Raw genomic sequence first — 16,816 nt, forward strand, 5'->3', positions numbered from 1 at the left:
ACTGCCAGGCCCGGGCTCTTTCCACCAGGCCACGCTGGAAGTTTCCCAACAGCCAAGCTTCGGGAACCCGCCGCCATCCTCGGGACGCGGGTACGGACTGCAACAGGAAGGGGTCCCGAAGGCACCCCGGGGAGTAAACCCGCCCGACTGCGGCCGCCGACGTACTTGTAGCCGTCTCTGATGAAGGGGGCCGTGGGCGGCAGGGGCAGCTGCTCGATTTTCGGAGGGATGGCCCACGAAGGCCGGAAGAGGCAGGCCTCCGGGATCTTCAGGGGCAGCAAGCACTGGCTCGGGAGCATCTTCAGCGGAGCGAACATGGAGGAGCTCACCAGAGGTTGGAATGTCGTGGCTCTGTGCACGTAAGAGAAGTCCTGCGGGGAACAAACCCATTTGGGAGGCGGGTGAGCGAGCTTGGGGAAGTGGCCTTGGGGATGGGAGCGGGCTGGGGGGAGCCTGGGATTCTCTTTCCGTTCCCTTGTGGAGAGCTAGAAAGGTTCATCCCATTTACTTCACCCTCGGGTTCTCAGACGGACCCCACCCCCCCAGGTCTCATGCAGCCCCCCAAAACCCTCTGGGCTGACTCGGATGCCCCTGACCTCCGACCCCGATCCACATCCCGCCTCTGACCTGGATCGCCCTCCCTCTTCACACCCGACATTCATTCGTTCATCCAATCGTATTTATTAGCGCTTACTGTGTGCACAGCACCGTACTAGACGACTGGGAAAGTGCGACATAACAATCAACAGTGACACTCCCTGCCCACAAGGAGCTCGCAACGACTCTTCCCCCTCTTTCAAAGGCTTAGTGAAGGCCCATCTCCTCCAAGAGGCCTTCCCCGACTAAGTCCCGCTTTTCCTCATCTCCCACTCCCTTCTGCATCATCCCGATTTGCTCCCTTTACTCACGCCCCCACCCCTTCAGCCCCCCAGCACTTATGTCCACATCTGCCAGTTATTTCTTTCTATCAAGGTCTGTCCCCCCCTCTAGACTGTAAGATCCTTGTGGGCAGGGACGGTGTCTGCTATAATGGTCTACGGTCCTCTCCCAAGTGCTCGATACGATGCTCAGTACGCGGGAAGCTCTCCATAAATACGACTGTCTCCGACCGCCCAGTGGTCATTTCACCTCAGAGGTGGTCACGTGCCCCACAAGGCTCCCGGCAAACCCCCCAGTTCTAAAGATGGTGCCCGAAGTGGGCACGCACCCCGTCTTTCCCTCATGTCGGTCGCCTGGCCCCCCTCAAACTGCCCCAAATGGGTCTTGGAGCTGACAGAGTTCGGTCTTCGATGGCCCTTTGCACCCCAACGCCTCGCCCCAGCCCCACGGCACTTATGTCCGTATCTGCAGTGTCTCTACTTCTATTCGTGTCTGTCTCCCCCTCTAGACTGCAGTGCCCATATGTAATATTAATATGCAGATCGTAATAATAATAATGATGGTAAGTGTTAAGCGCTTACTAGGTGCCACGCACTTCTAAGCACTAGGATGGATACAAGGTCCCACAGGAGGCTCACACTCTTAATCCCCATTTTACAGTTGAGAGAACGGAGGCCCAGAGAAGTAAAGCGATTTGCCCGAGGTCACACAGCAGACAGGTGGCGGAGCCGGGATCAGAACCCACGACCTCCGACTCCCAAGCCCGGGGTCTTCCCGCTGGACCGTATTACACTTATGTAACATTAAGGCCCGTCTCCCCCTCCAGACTCTAATGGACATATGTAACGTTCAGACTGTAACAGTGCATATTACGTACCTAGCTATAATTTTATTTATTGATCGGTTTATTTATATTCATTTATTCACTCATTCTTTTATTTCTAATAACGTCTGTCTCCTCTTCTAGACTGCAAGCTCGCTGTGGGCAGGGAATGTGTGTGAGCCCCCCGTGGGACAGGGACCGTGTCCGACCCCATTAGCCGATATCCACCCCCGATCAGCTGGTAGCACAGTGCCTGGCGCATTCTAAGCGCCTAACTGGTACCACAGTTATTATTATCATTCTATGGTTCTCTCCTTCTACAGTACTCTCCCCCGAGGACTTAGTCCAATGTTCCACACGCAGCAGATGCTCAATAAATACGGCCGATCGACCGACACCCCCTCACACTTCGACCCGGGGGGTGGACGGCCGCAGTGAGGTAAAAGCCGGACGGACCTCCTCCTTTGGCCCCGTCCGCCATTAACCTTTCCTTCCCCCCCCGGCCAATTCTCCACCCAAGGCGGGTACCTTCATCTCCTCCGGCTTGGGGCTGCCCATTCCTTCTTCCACTTCCATTTTGAAGTCGGTGAGCTGGGTGGGGACCGTGGTGACCATGGGGCTCTCCAGCACGCCTAAGGCCGACGCTGCCTCCGAACTAATTCCGTCTTTATAATTCATCACGGGGGAGAAGGCGGGGTGCTGTTCCAAAGATGGAGGAGTTGGGAACATCCTCTGCAGATCTGTCACTGCTAAATAGCACACACACACACGCGCACACATGCACACGCACACGCACACGCCCATCCACGCACACACACACGCACACAGAGACCCCACTTGCCGTTAACACAACATCCGGAAAACGGCAAACGGCAAAACACCCCCCCTCCCCCCGGTTCTCCTGGGCCCCCGAGAGTAAGCGGATCTTAGCTCCGCGATTGAGAGGCCCCCTTTAAGGTGCAGCGAGCCGCCGGGCGACCTAAAGTAATAATAATCATAGCGATGACGATGATCGCGATCACGATAATCACAGTAATAACTGCGGTGGGTTGGGCGCTTGCTACGCCGAGCGGCGTGCTAGGCGCTGGGGTAGAGAGAAGATCATCGGGTCCCACGTGGGGCCTGCTGTCCATGTAGGAGGGAGAACGGGGATTGAATCCTCATTTTGCAGGTGGGGGTACTGAGGCCCAGACAAATAAAGTGACCTGCCCCAGGTCGGGCAGCAGGGAAATGATGGAGCCGGGATTAGAACCCAGGCCCTCTAAGACTCCCAAGCTCCTTCCACTAGGCCACGCTGCTTCTCTGATCCTGACGATTTACGTCCTTAAGGCGACGGCCATTAGCGGAAACTCATTAGGTTCTGGACCATCCCCCTATTTAAATCTGTCTTCCTACTGAGTTGTGCAATGCCCAGAGAAGAAAACAAAAGAATATCAAAAACACCTGGTTGCTGACGGCAGGTGTACCTTTCTCATTCAGTGAAAGCAACGAAGCAAAGCCTGGGGGTGGGGGACAACGGTCAGTAGCCGACTGAGGTAACCAGAACGTTAAGGACGCTCAAAATGACCAGGATACGCATGATACGGAGTCCATCCCGGTGAGACCCGGCCTGCCGTTAAAAGAGCCCAGTGGGGAAAACCTGGTAGCATCTCCTCGGGGCCAGAGAGAGACGGCGGCGGGGTGACTGTTCGAAGTGCAGTAGTGGTGGATTTGCAACCCCAGCTGTTTTTTAAATCTGTCCCCAAATGAAAGGCATTTGGGATCAGGGATATTTGAAACCTGCCACCGTCAGCAGGCGGCAGAGCCCGTTCTAGAGGGGGAGTCTGTGATTTTTGGGGGCCGCCACGCAATTCTGCCTCCCTGGTTTGCTACGACGTGATAGTTTCTAAAGCTGGGCGGCCATACGGAACATTCGGCCTCTCGGTTAAACTATTTTAATTCGGGAAATATTCGAGGGAAGGAAGAGGATTCGGGCCTAATGGAGGGATCGACTCTATTTTCTTATTTTGGCAAATATTCGGGCCTGTGAGGTGTACCAAGGGGACATCCTCCCTCCATCCCCCCATGCCCTCCCCCATGCCCCACAACTCCAGATGACCGTGCAGCTCGCCACCCCGGAAGCCCACCGAGGAGAGCCCGGCCCAGGGGCTGTGGTTGGACTGCTAAACGTGCTTAAGCTTTCTGATGCACGCACTTAAGACCCGAACCCCGGCAGGGACTCCCCTACCCCGCAGCCCCGACCTCCCACTCATCGCAAAGAGGGCCACCCCAACACCGAGAAAAAACCAGTGTTTGAACGGGCCTGGGCCATCTTCCAGACTGTAAGCCCGTTGTGGGCGGGGAAGGGAAGGTGTCCACTAATTCTGGTGTAGACTGTAAACTCGTTGTAGGCAGGGAAGGGAACACGTCCGCTAATCCTGGTGTCACTGTGAGCTCCCTCTAGACAGAAAGCTCACTGCGGGTAGGGAACAGGCCCGCTAATTCTGGAGTAGACTGTAAGCTCGCTGTGAGCAGGGAGTGTGTCCGCTCATTCTGTTGTAGACTATAAACTCCCTTTACACTGTAAACTCATTTGGGGCAAGGAAGGGAACATATCCGCTAATTCTGCGGTAGACTGTAAACTCCCTCTGGACGGTAAGCTCGCTGTGGGCAGGGAAGGGAAAGTCTCTGCTAATTCTGGTGTAGACTGTAAGCTCATCTTGGGCAGATGAGCTAATTCTGTTAATTCTGTTGTAGATTGTAAACTCCCTCTAGACCTTAAACTCGTTGTGGGCAAGGAAGGGAATACGTCCGCTAATTCTGGTGTTCACTGTGTGCTCCCTCTAGACCGAAAGCACAGTGTGGGAGGGAGCGGGTCTGCTAATTCCGGTGTAGACTGTAAGCTCGTTGTGGGCAGGGAAGAGAATACGTCCGCCAATCCTGGTGTTCATTGTGAGCCCCCTCTAGACTGTAAGATCTGCCCTCTCCTCTCCATCCAAACAGCTATCGTGCTGGTACAAGCTCTCATAATATCCCGACTGGATTATCGTGTCAGCCTGCTCTCTACACTCCAGTCTATTCCTCATTGCGCTGCCCGGCTCATCTTCCTGCAGAAAGGCTCTGGGCCTGTCACTCCCCTTCTTAAAAACCTCCAGTGGGTGCCCATCGACCTCCGCACGAAACAAAAACTCCTCACTCTAGGCTTCAAGGCTCTCCATCCCCTCGTCCCCTCCTACCTCTCCTCCCTTCTCTCTTTCCACTGCCCGCCCCGCACGTTCCGCTCCTCCGCCGCCCGCCTCCTCACCGTCCCCCGTTCTCGCCTATCCCGCCGTCGACCCTTGGCCCGCGTCCTCCCGCTGTCCCGGAACGCCCTCCCTCCCTCCTCACCTCCGCCAAACTAACTCTCTTCCCCTCTTCAAAGCCCTACTGAGAGCTCACCTCCTCCGAGAGACCTTCCCAGACTGAGCTTCCCCTTTTCCCTCTGCTCCCCCTCTGCTCCTCCCCCTCAGCACTGTGCTCATTTGTATATATTTTTATTACCCTATTTATTTTGTTAATGAGGTGTCCATTAACATGTTGTCTTTTGTTTCGTTCTCTCTTGCTCTGCCGTCTGTCTCCCCCGATTAGACCGTGAGCCCATCACTGGGCAGGGATCGTCTCTATCTGTTGCCCAATTGTCCATTCCAAGGGCTTAGTACAGTGCTCTGCACACAGTAAGCGCTCAATAAATACTACTGAATGAATGAAAGTACGCTCGTTGTGGGAGTGGACTGTAAGCTCGCTGTGGACGGGGAGTGTGTCCATTAATTCTGTTGAAGGCTGGGAGCCCCCTCTAGGCTTTAAGCTCCCTGCGGGCAGGGAACGTGTCTACCAACTCTGTCACGCCGTACTTTCCCAAGCGCTCAGCACAGTGCTCTGCACATAGTAAACGCACAATAAATACCATTGATTGGTCAAACCCTCAATGGGGCCCTCCTCAAGGGCAATGTGGGAATCTGGCCACGGGGTGGAGCTGGTGGAGTAAATCTGGAAATCAACCCTCCCTCAACCACATCCTCAACTCTAACCATGTCTCCGATCAATCGATCGATCAATCAGTGGTATTTATCGAGCGCTTACTGTGTGCAGAACACTGTCCCGAGCACCTGGGAGAAGACAACACAACAGAGCTGATTTGGGACGGCAATTAGCACCTCACTTTCCAGGCTTACTGCGCTCCTCCGGTCTGGTCACTCGATCAGGCGTCGGAAGACTTTGATGATAATAATGTTGGTATTTGTTAAGCGCTTATTATGTGCAGAGCATTGTTCTAAGCGCTGGGGTAGATACCGGGTCATCACGTTGTCCCACGTGAGGCTCACAGTCTTAATCCCCATTTTACAGATGAGGGAACTGAGGCACAGAGAAGCTTAGAAGACACGAGCTGGCAAAAGGGGTGCAGTGAAGGGGGGAGCAATCGGGTTGGGCTCGTGGTCTACTCTGAGGAGAATCGACGTTAGGTAGGAGGAGGATTAAGAATGATAATGATAAGAATGATGATCTTTGCGAAGCGCCTATTATGCGCCAGGCACTGTACGAAGCGCTGGGGTGGATACAAGCAGATCGGGTTGGACTCGGTCCCCGTCCCACGTGGGGCTCAGGGTCTCCATCCCCATTTTCCATCTGAGGGAACCGAGGCCCAGAAGTGAAGTGATTTAACCAAGGTCGCCCAGCAGACAAGTGGCGGAGCCGGGGTTAGAACCCACGACCTTCAGACGCCCAGGCCCGGGCTCTTGCCACAAGGATTAGAACTCTCATAGCCCCTGAACAGATCCCTGACCCGTATCTTTGAATTATGTAGTATTAATTACTCATTCATTTTAAATTCTGTCCTCCCACCATACCCCCTTTGCGGGAAGAGAACGTGCCTGCTAACCCTGTGATATCGTACTCTCCCAAGCGTTCAGTTCAGTGCTCCGCACACGGTAAGGGCTCAATAAATACCTCCGATTGATTGACCGACCCTGCCACCTGGGAGGTGTATTCACATCCTCACCTGCTCCCGGGGGAAAAACAAGAAGAGACTGGGAATTGAATTACGTGGGAGATCCTGAGATAAAGTGTCTTAAGATAAAAGTTTTCCTTCAGAAGGAAGTGATTTCTTCCAAAAATGGGGAAGGGGCATATAAAAAGAGAAAGGAAGAAGCCTTTGATGTGAAGAAAAGCTTGCAGTCTCCAGAGTACCCAGAAAATCTGAAGAGGAAAAATGAGAAGCCATGTGAAAAATGAATACAAATTTGGCTTTTTCATTTTGAGATTTTTCAGGTATTTCCTTCCACTCTGTGAATGGAATCAAATGCAATTATCTGATAAAGATGGGTCCCAATCCCTTTTTCCTGCAGCAAACAATAGCAGCTGAAGAAAACGGGAAAGGAAATTTATGACAAAACCAATCGAGCTGATTAAAAGGAGGGAGAAATGATGGCTGAGTATTAAGACAAAAGGTAGGTTACTTTCATCTAGGAGGCGGGCAAGAATTTTGAGTTTGCGGTGGGGTGTGGAATAATGAATTTTGTCAATAAAATCTGACACCTGAAATCGAAGAGTGCTTATGGACATTTTTTTCTCTCTTCTGCAATGCCAGCTGACTTTCCCCCGGATCCTATAATACGGGGGATGAGACCCATCAGCACACCAAAGGACTTAAAATCCTTATTTATGCCTTTATGTTACCCCCGAGCACTCTGATGTTCACTTGACTCTCACCTCACATCACTTGGGCACGTAGCCTTACATTCTGTTCTTTCCCCTACCTGGAATGTAGTTTAGCGGCTGTCTCCCCAGCTAGAGACGTTTCCAGTGGGCAGGGACCGTATCTACAAAACTCCATCGGTCTCTCTCAAGCCCTTGGTAGGAGAATACTACTCACTGAAGGACTGGAAAGGATTTAGGTTGAAAGTGGAAGGCTTTAAACTCACCACCTACAATTTGGGTTAAACTATTGCAATTTGACAGCCCCGGAGGAATCCGGCAATTTGGAAACCCGTGAAAGAGGACACGGCTTTCGTAGTTTTTAGTGAAGGATACGTAACATGGGCTTTTTCTGCCAGCAGTTGGATAACGTATTTTTAATCCATCAATCATATTCCTTGAGCACCAACTGTCTGCAGGGCACTGTATTAAGCACTTGGGAGAGAGTACAATAAAAGAGTTGGTAGACACATTCCCTGTCCACTACAATCTCACAGTCTAGAAGACGAAGGTGGGAAAGGAACATGAAACAATTTCAATCCGAGGTAGCCAAACCAAACGATCAATCAATCGATGGAATTTATTGAGCGCTTAATGTGTGCGGAGCACTGTTCTAAGTGCTTGAGTGAGTACAATACAGTTGGTAGTCATGATCCCTTGTCCTCAAGGAGCTTAAAATCTACCCAAAGGATATGGAAGGTGTTAACAATCGGCAGAAATTTGCACGATCAAGTCAGTGACCTGTTGCAAAATGGTATTGTTTTTTTAAATCAGCCAGCAGAGTATCATTTCTCTAACCCTACCCTCAATTCCAGGAGTTGCATCATATAATAATATGAAGACGAATATCTGGAATCGGTATGGCATTTGTATTCTTCCAGAGTGCTTTCCTATCAATGATCCAATTTAATCCACATACCCTTTAAAGATAGGGAGACGCAGGGATTCTTTTGCCTGTTCTACTGATTTTTCTTTAACAGAGGAAGAAACTGAGGCACAGAAAGATGGAGCCACTTGTCCACGGTCACAAAGAACAGCCCAATGGTCAAGCTGCCCCCGGGATGGGGAATCGTCTAACTCCCGGGCCCAAGTTCTTTCCATCCACACCTCACCACTTCACTCCCGGAAAGTCACAGACGACCTGTCGTTTGAAAAACGGAAAGACCGAGCAGAATCTGTGGGTTTAATGGAACTATGTCAATCAATCGATGGGATTTACTGAGCGCTTACTATGTACTAATTGCTCGGGAGAGTACAGTTTCAACAGAATTAGGCAATTTGTTCTCTCCCACCCCTCTCTCTCTCTCTCTCTCCTTAGCCAGGGAATTGTTTGGGTGAGATGAGATCCTGGTTCCAGCCTCCTGATTAACCAGGGAATCCGTTCTCCTGAAACCATCTGCCTTCCCCCTTGGCTTCTTAGGGTAACAGTGCCCCTGGGAAAGCCGGAAATTCAAACTATCAAGATAATAATAACGGTATTTATTAAGCGCTTAGTATGTGCTAGGCACTGTACTAAGGGGGAGGTTATAAGCAGATCGGGTTGGCTCTCAGTCTCGATCCCCATTTTGCAGATGAGGGAACTGAGACACAGAGAATTGAAGTGACTTGCCCAGCATCACACAGCAGGCAAGTGGCAGAGCCGGGATTAGAACCCACGACCTTCTGACTCCCGGGCCCGGGCTCTAGCCATTGAGCCGTGCTGCTTCTCAAGACCGCTGAAGTCTGGGTCCCCAGGAATGTTAAGATTGCTACGGCAGTCCCAACGGGCCTAAGCTGTGCTAAGCGTGCTACGCCGGTCGATTCGAGACGAAAAGAGAATTTCTTTTCCACGGAAGTTACGTGGGCAGCAAAGGTAACGACCCGCCAGGGCGCGAAAGACTGAGGAGGATGCCGGTTTGCTGGCGGATTTCTTTTAGGTGGGCTGAGGGGCCGAGCTTTCTTCCCCGCTTCACGCCTCTGCCCGGAAAAGGAGGAACTCAATTCTCTTCAACTGTCCTCTCCCAACGCGCTCTCCCAGGGCTCTGCACAGCATAAGCGCTCTCTAGACTCTAAGCTCATTGTGGGAGGGAATGTTTCCATTTATTGTTATACTGTCCTCTCCCAAGCGTTTAGAACAACACTCTGCACACAGTAAGTGCTTAATAAATTAGACACTGAATGAACGAATTAAAACCACTGACTGACTGAAGCAGGCTGGGGTTCTGACTGGAAGGGGTTACTTACTTAACACTGGAGTATTTTCTCCTAAGATTAAAAAATACCCTACATTTTCCCTCATTTTGTAATGTAGAAGTTGAGATCCTCTTACTTATTCCCGGAGCATTATGAGCCTACTTGAAAATAAGCACAGATATTCATTTGATTTCTCTCTTCCCTTGCATGAAAATGAAAAAAATCTCCCAGGGCTAAAATTCAAAGCCCATTAGCCCTTCTCCTTCATCTTGCTCTGCGTACAAGGAAGGAGAAAACACAAGTCGTGCAGGCAGACTGCTCGACTGCATCCTTCTGGGAAAAAGACAACCATTTTGGGCAAATCTCAGGTCTCTAGGATGCTTGTGGGTTCAAGCCCAGGGGGTTCCCCAAGACCCGCCTGCTCGTTGCCTCTTTAAAATTCTTGGTTTCCTTTGCCTCGGGTCCTGAGGCTTGTGAGCGATAATCGCAGGTGAAATCTCCCAAGAAACTCTTCTGTTTCTTTGAAGGGGAGAAGGCGGGGGCTTTAGCACTGCGCAGCGGGCTAAGAAGGCTGAATGGACAAGGCTTTGCTCTGCGGGAATCGGACACCTCCCGTGTGTTGTCGCCCGTCACGGCCACACGCGCGGACGTCTGACAGAGGGAGGGTGGGAAGAATGAGCTTCACTGGATAAAAAAAGAAATCGATCTCATCTGACCTGTTGCACAGGCATATATTTTACGATGCCTCTTTCTAATCTTTGGGTTCAATCTTTCGAAAATTCTGCAAGCTAGAGATTATAAAGAATAGAAAAAGCCTTAATTAAAAAAAAAAAAAACCTCCCACAACCGGCTGACCGTCGTTACTCAGTTTCAAATGTGTCATGGTTAAGATAGCTGTGCGTATTTTAAAAAGCTACGGGCCTACTAAACCTGTCAAAATCCAATCTCTGTATACTTCGTACGTCTACATTCGAGTAAATCAGCATTGCATTTATGGGTCCATAAAACTCTTTGACTCATCCCTATGACATCGTGGTTTTTCCCCTCAATTTGTTCTCATTACCAGCTGCAGCTAATGAGAAGGTATCAAGGGATGATTTGCAATGGAACTGCATTTCTGCTTCGGAGTAGCCACCCCGCTACTCTCGTTTCTCTGCCGCTGTTGGGGCGATTTGTCGGGGTTGTTGTTGGAAAAGTCAAGCCGCCCAGGGAGAGCCCTCACCGAACGGAAGACGGTCAGTCAAAACGGACACAAAAATCGGGGACGAGGTGAAAACGTGTCCATCGCGCTGAAAACCGACCATCCCACACCGATATTCTCTCTTCTTTAGGGAAATGAAGTGCTAAACATCTTAGCGAGTCCGTTTTGATGGTATCTCTTAGGCACTCACCAGATGCCGAGCACTGTGCTAAGCTCTGGGGTAGGTACATGATAACCAGGTGGGTCACAGTCCCTGTCCCAGACGGGGCTCACGGTCTAAGCAGGAGGGAGAACCGGGATTGAATCCACCCCTTTTTTTTATGCAAGGAAACTGAGGCACGGAGAAGGAAAGCGATTCTCCCCGAGGTCACACAGCAGGCAAGTTGGCAGAACCGGGATTAGAACCCAGGTCCCCTGGCTCCCAGACCCGTGCTCTAAAGCAACCCTTGACTACACTGTAAGCTCGCTGTGGGCGAGGGATCGCATCTGCTAACTCTATTATAGATTGTACTCTCCCGAACGCTCACTACAGTGCTCTGCACAGAGTAAGCGCTCGGTAAATACCATTAACTGACTGACTGCTTAAAGCATACTCCGAGGCCAAGCCCGCTTGGGGCGGCCACGTTTTCCGAAATGAATTTTCCCTTAAAACGGCCCGTCTTTTACTCTCTCGCCCATCTCCGCCGAGGCTGACGTTACCCGGCCGGTCAGCCCGAGCGGCGACCCGATCGGGCGGGCCACGCTTACGTTTCCGATGACCTTCCACCCCCACGTCCCGCCTCGAGCCATTCTCACGCACGGTGACTGGGCTGTGGGACATTTTCGGGCAGGCCGAGCCACGGTGGACTTTCGTACTCAATTGGGATTTCTTCAGAGGGAGAAAGAGGGGGCTGGAGATGCTCCAAAAGGAAAGTATCCTCCAAGTCAGGGCGGCGGGGGGCAAGTGGGGGGCCCGTTTCTAGTCCTCCAGGAATAAAGCCGGAATCAACGTCCACTACTCACTCGGTGGGCAAGGCACTGCTGTTCGCCCTTCCTTCCCCAGGGTTCGGGCTTCGGTCCCCGCTGCAGGGAGTTTGGATGACCGCAGAGCTGGCGAGACGGCCTAGAAGCAGATGACGGACGGCGAATATTATATCAGCGGGGACTCTGTTAGGCATTTCGCTTTTCGGGTTTCTAGCTTTCCTTTCTTATATGAAACCTCTCTGCCGGTGTCAGTTAACTCAAAATCTTCTTTCGGGGGAAGGGGGCGTTACGTGAACGAGGTTTGATTATATTAACGCAGAATTACAGCGTGTTAAAGGAGGAGAGGGATAAGCAATCCGATTACATCACTGAGCCCTTAGTACAGCGCCTGGCACATAGTAACGGATACTATTATGATGATGATGATGTAATGTGACAGTCCTGTGACTGCTGTGAGAAATGTGAGGGGGATTGAGTTTGGCTCGTAGGAAACCTTCTAAGAGTGTATTATCTAGTGAAAGATTTCCTTTTTTTTTGTTACTGGTATTTTTTTAAGCGCTTACTATGTTCCAGGCACTGTACTAAGCGCCAGGGCAGAAACAAGCTAATGGGGTGGGACAAAGTCCGTGTCCCACATGGGGCTCTCGGTCTTAGTCCCCGTTTTACAAATGAGGTAACCGAGGCACGGGGAAGTAGTGATTTTTAAATTTTTTTTTAAAAAAATGGTATTGGTTAATGCTTACTACGTGCCAGGTACTGTACTAAGGGCTGGGGTAGATACAAGATCATCAGGTTGAATAATAATAATAATAATGATGTTGGTGTTTGTTAAGTGCTTACTTTGTGCCAAGCACGGTTCTAAGCGCTGGGGGAGATACAAGGTAATCAGGTCGTCCCCCGGGGGGCTCACAGTCTTCATCCCCATTTGACAGATGAGGCCACTGAGGCACAGAGTAGTGACTTGCCCAAGGTCACACAGCTGACAAGTGGAGGACCTGGGATTAGAACCCGTGACCGAGTCCACGTCCCACGTGGGGTCACAGTTTAATCCCCATTTTACAGATGAGGTGACTGAGGCCCAGGGAAGTGAAGTGAGGTCACCCAGCAGACAGGTGGCGGAACAGGGATTAGAACTCATGTCCTTCTGACTCCCAGGCCCGGGCTCTACCCAGTAGGCCATGCCTCTTCCTTTGAAAGAATGTCCTTCCCCCGTGCCTACCTCCTGATGCACTATCTTTTCAGTGGCATTTTCTCTGCTCTCCTGGGAGACCATGCGAGCTATTTTCCCCATCACGTATAACAGTAATTGTGGTATTTGTTAAGCGCTTACTACGTACCAGGCACCGAACTAAGCGTCGGGGTGGATACAAACAAATCAGGTTGGACACAGTCCCTGTCCCACAGGTGGCTCACGGACTCGATCCTCGTTTTACAGATGAGGTCACTGAGGCCCAGAGAGGCCCAGCGAGGTGAAGTGACTTGCCCAAGATCACACAGTAGACAAGCAGACAAGATCGGGATTAGAATCCATGACCTTCTAACTCCCAGGCCCAGGCTCCATCCGCCAAGCCACGCTGCTTCCGCCGCACATCGGTCAGCGATATCGTAATGACGATAATGGAGTGTGTTAGGTGCTTATCAGGGGCCAAACACACCGGCGTGGCACCTGCTGCGATGCAATGCGCCATCTCAAAGGAGGCCGCTGCCCAAACCGTCCTCAAACGAATTAATTACGAGGACTTTGTATGGTAAAACCGGGAGGTTCCCAGCGCCCCAGAAACAAAAACCTCCATTACCCGATAAAGATGAGAACAAGAAATATTACGGTACACGTTAAGCACTTACTAGGTGTCCACCACCCTACAGGTTAATCAAGGTTGGACACAGTCCCCTGGCCCACGTGGGGCTCCTAGCTTAAGTGGGAAGGAGAACCGGGATCGAGTCCCCATTTTCATTTGAGGAAACTGAGGCCCTGGGCATTAAGCGACTTGCCCAAGGTCAGCCAACTGGCTCTGTCCATTCGATCACGTGACTCCTCCGCAAATTATGTACCAACGAAAGAGGTGGTGCTTGAAGGGACACCGGAGACGTTCCCGATTCCCTTAAGAAGGAAGGACACTGCTCTTCCCTGGCGAATAGCAGTAACGACGGGAAGACCGATGATAATCACGAGCGGAACGGACGAGAGAGAGAGACCGTCGGTTAAGCGCCTCTAACGTGCCCGCGTGGTGGAGGCCAATTCCCCGAGAGCCAGAGGCGGCCTTACCCCGAGCTCGTCGTCATCCGAATTGTCGAAGATGTTGTCCAGGTCATTGATGGAAGGGGCCAGGTCCGTCACCTGGGTGAGGCTCCCGCTGCCCGCTCTGCTGGCTGCGTTGTCCTGCCGGGCATCTGGAGGACGGGAGAGGCGGGACGCCGCGGGGGGCAACCGTTAGAATGGCACGCGAAAAGCCTCTCTCTAAATTCTCGCTCCGAGGTTGGGGGGAAGGGAGCGGGCGTCTCCGGACACCAACCGAGCCTACGTTTGGCAACGGTGCGCTGCAGAGGATACGGGTCCGGAAATGACGACGACGGTATCCGTTAGGCGCTAACCGTGTGCCGGGCGCTCTTCTAAGAGCGGGGGTGGATACGGGCTAATTAGGTTGGACACGGTTCATGTCCCACGTGGGGCTCACGGCATTAAGCTCCGTTTTACAGATGACGGAACTGAGGCCCAGAGAAGTGAAGTGACTTGCCCAAGGTCACACGGATGACGAGGGGAAGGGCCGGGATTAGAACCCACGTCCTTCCGACTCCCAGGCCCAGGCTCTATCCACTAGTTCATACTGTTTCTCATGCGGAAAAGGAGGACATCGGACATTCTCGTCCTTCAGTCCATCAATCGGTGGTATTTACTGAGCGCTTACTGTGTGCAGAGCACTGAACTGAGTGCCTGGGAGAGGATGACATCTGCCAAAAAAGCATTTAATCAATCAATCAATCGAATCTACTGGGCGCTCACTGTGCGCAGAGCACTGAACTCTATTTTATCAATGACATGTATATATCTGTGATTCTATTTAACTATTTTGATGGTATGGATGCCTGACTAGCTTTGTTTTGTTGTCTGTCTCCCCCTTTGACACTGAGCCCGTTGCTGGGCAGGGATTTTCTCAATCTTTTGCCAAATTACACATTCCAAGTGCTTAGTACAGTGCTCTGCAGACAGTAAGCGCTCAATAAATACACTGAATGAATGAATTGAATGAATGAACTAAGCGCACTTAAATTGGGAGGGCCTCTTCTCCCATCCCTAGAAATCTAACCGACCCAAAGAAACACGCCCAGCATCACCATCCTACGTGTTCTATGTGACCGCTACCCCTATTCACCTGTTTTAGGAGCGGGACTGAAAATGGACATGGCGTCTTTCCCATCAGCCACTGGCGTGGAATGACCTGGGGCGGGGAACTCCTTGGTACCAAATCCGTCCTCCGACTGGACGATGATCCGTTCAGCGGGGTCGAGGTTCGCACCACCGGCCAGCGGAGCGGGGAGGAGGGGGAAAGAAAAACGAGACGTTAGGTCGCGAAGTGGGAGACTCACATTCGTGCGTACTTTGAAGGCAGAGGGGAGGTCCCATCTAGTGCCGCGATAACCGGGCCGGTTATTAACCTGAAGCTATCCCAAGCGCTTAGGACAGTGCTGGACACATGCTTAGCAAAGACCACCAGAATAGTTACAATAATAATAATAATAATAATAATAACAACGATAATGAAGATGTAGAAAAGCAGAGCAAAGCGGAAGGGTGGCTGAGGAATTTAGATAATAGAGCAAGTGCATCTCGATAAATCCAGCTACTTTTCCTTTCATTCTTAGGAATGCAGGCCCAAATCATCTCTCCACATTTTCTAGATTTGGGATCAAATTCTCCCCACCATTTTTGTTTTTTAAAGTATGTGCCACACAGTCTGGCAAGAATTAACCCGGAGGGGCTACTTTCTATCCATCCCGGATAGAAATGCAGAGTGCGTTTCAACACTGGTCCGGCAGACTTTCAAAATGAACTCGAATAATGGTAACTCTGGTGTTTGCTAAGTCTTTCAACCACGTGGTTAAAAAGTGCCAAACCCTTTCCCCGGGTGGGGCGACTAAAGCCAGTTCCGCTGGCAGGGGAAGAGAAGCATAGTGGCTAGAACCCGGGCGTGGGTTTTAACCCTGGCTCCACTTTTTGTCTTCTGTGGGACCTGGGGCAAGTCGTTTCACTTTCTCAGCCTCAGTTCCCTCATCTGTAAAATGGAGATGAAGACTGTGAGCCCCATGGGAAGGGGACTGTGCCCAACCTCGGTATCTTGTCTCTCCTCTGTGCTTAGTAACGGGCCTGGCACATAATAAGCGCTTAGCAAAAAACCCTAAAAAACAAACATTACCCGCCTCTGACCGGAATGTTGTGGATAACGGGGGATTTGCCCTGGCCCACCCTCCCGCCCTCCTTAGACGCTCCAAAGGAAGAGCCATGCAACCGGAGGTCCGTCAGCATCCGAGCTTCAGGTGGACCGCCCCATCTCCCTCCAGAAGGAACCGGAACGGGTCCGGATGGCGCTTCGGGAAACTCCCGTCCTTCCCCGAAGCTCTCGGGACTCCTACAGCCTCCTCTTTCACAAACACCGTTGAAAGTTCTTTTAAAATGGCTCGATATTTCCCAAGGTCTTACATTACAAGGCCAAAGGCAACAAAATTACTGCTTAGACGAGCAGGGCACGCTCCGGTATCTATTTAGGTAGAGCTGAGAGACCAATAAGAAAGGTAACTAGGGAAGAGAGAGGATTCCCTGCAAGAGCATCTCTCCACATTTCCTACATTTAGGACCAAATTAACCCGGAGAGGCTATGGATCAATCGGAAGAGAACTACGGCATGGCCTAGTGGCAGGTGCACGGGCCTGGGAGTCAGAGATCGTGGGTTCTAATCCCGGCTCCACCACTTGTCAGCTGTGTGACTGTGGGCAAGTCACATCACTTCTCTGGGCCTCGGGAACCTCATCTGTAAAATGGGGATTGAGAACGTGAGCCCCACCTGGGACAACCT

The 16,816-nt window shown here is 51.4% G+C and overlaps 1 protein-coding gene across 1 annotated transcript in view; it reads right to left on the reverse strand.

Annotated features, from left to right (window-relative positions):
- The window catches only part of MED13L (mediator complex subunit 13L), a 304,408-nt gene that overhangs the window by 51,961 nt on the left and 235,631 nt on the right, over window positions 1-16,816 (reverse strand). Inside the window, exons 12-16 of the mRNA XM_029051175.2 lie at window positions 15,119-15,224; window positions 14,014-14,138; window positions 11,787-11,886; window positions 2,231-2,451; window positions 166-371 (exon numbers count right to left, since the gene is read on the reverse strand). Of these exons, the coding sequence (XP_028907008.1) occupies window positions 166-371; window positions 2,231-2,451; window positions 11,787-11,886; window positions 14,014-14,138; window positions 15,119-15,224 (758 nt within the window). The remainder of the gene's footprint in view (window positions 1-165; window positions 372-2,230; window positions 2,452-11,786; window positions 11,887-14,013; window positions 14,139-15,118; window positions 15,225-16,816) is intronic.

The sequence above is a fragment of the Ornithorhynchus anatinus genome, chromosome 2, assembly GCF_004115215.2.
Source record: "Ornithorhynchus anatinus isolate Pmale09 chromosome 2, mOrnAna1.pri.v4, whole genome shotgun sequence".
Lineage (NCBI taxonomy): Eukaryota > Metazoa > Chordata > Mammalia > Monotremata > Ornithorhynchidae > Ornithorhynchus > Ornithorhynchus anatinus.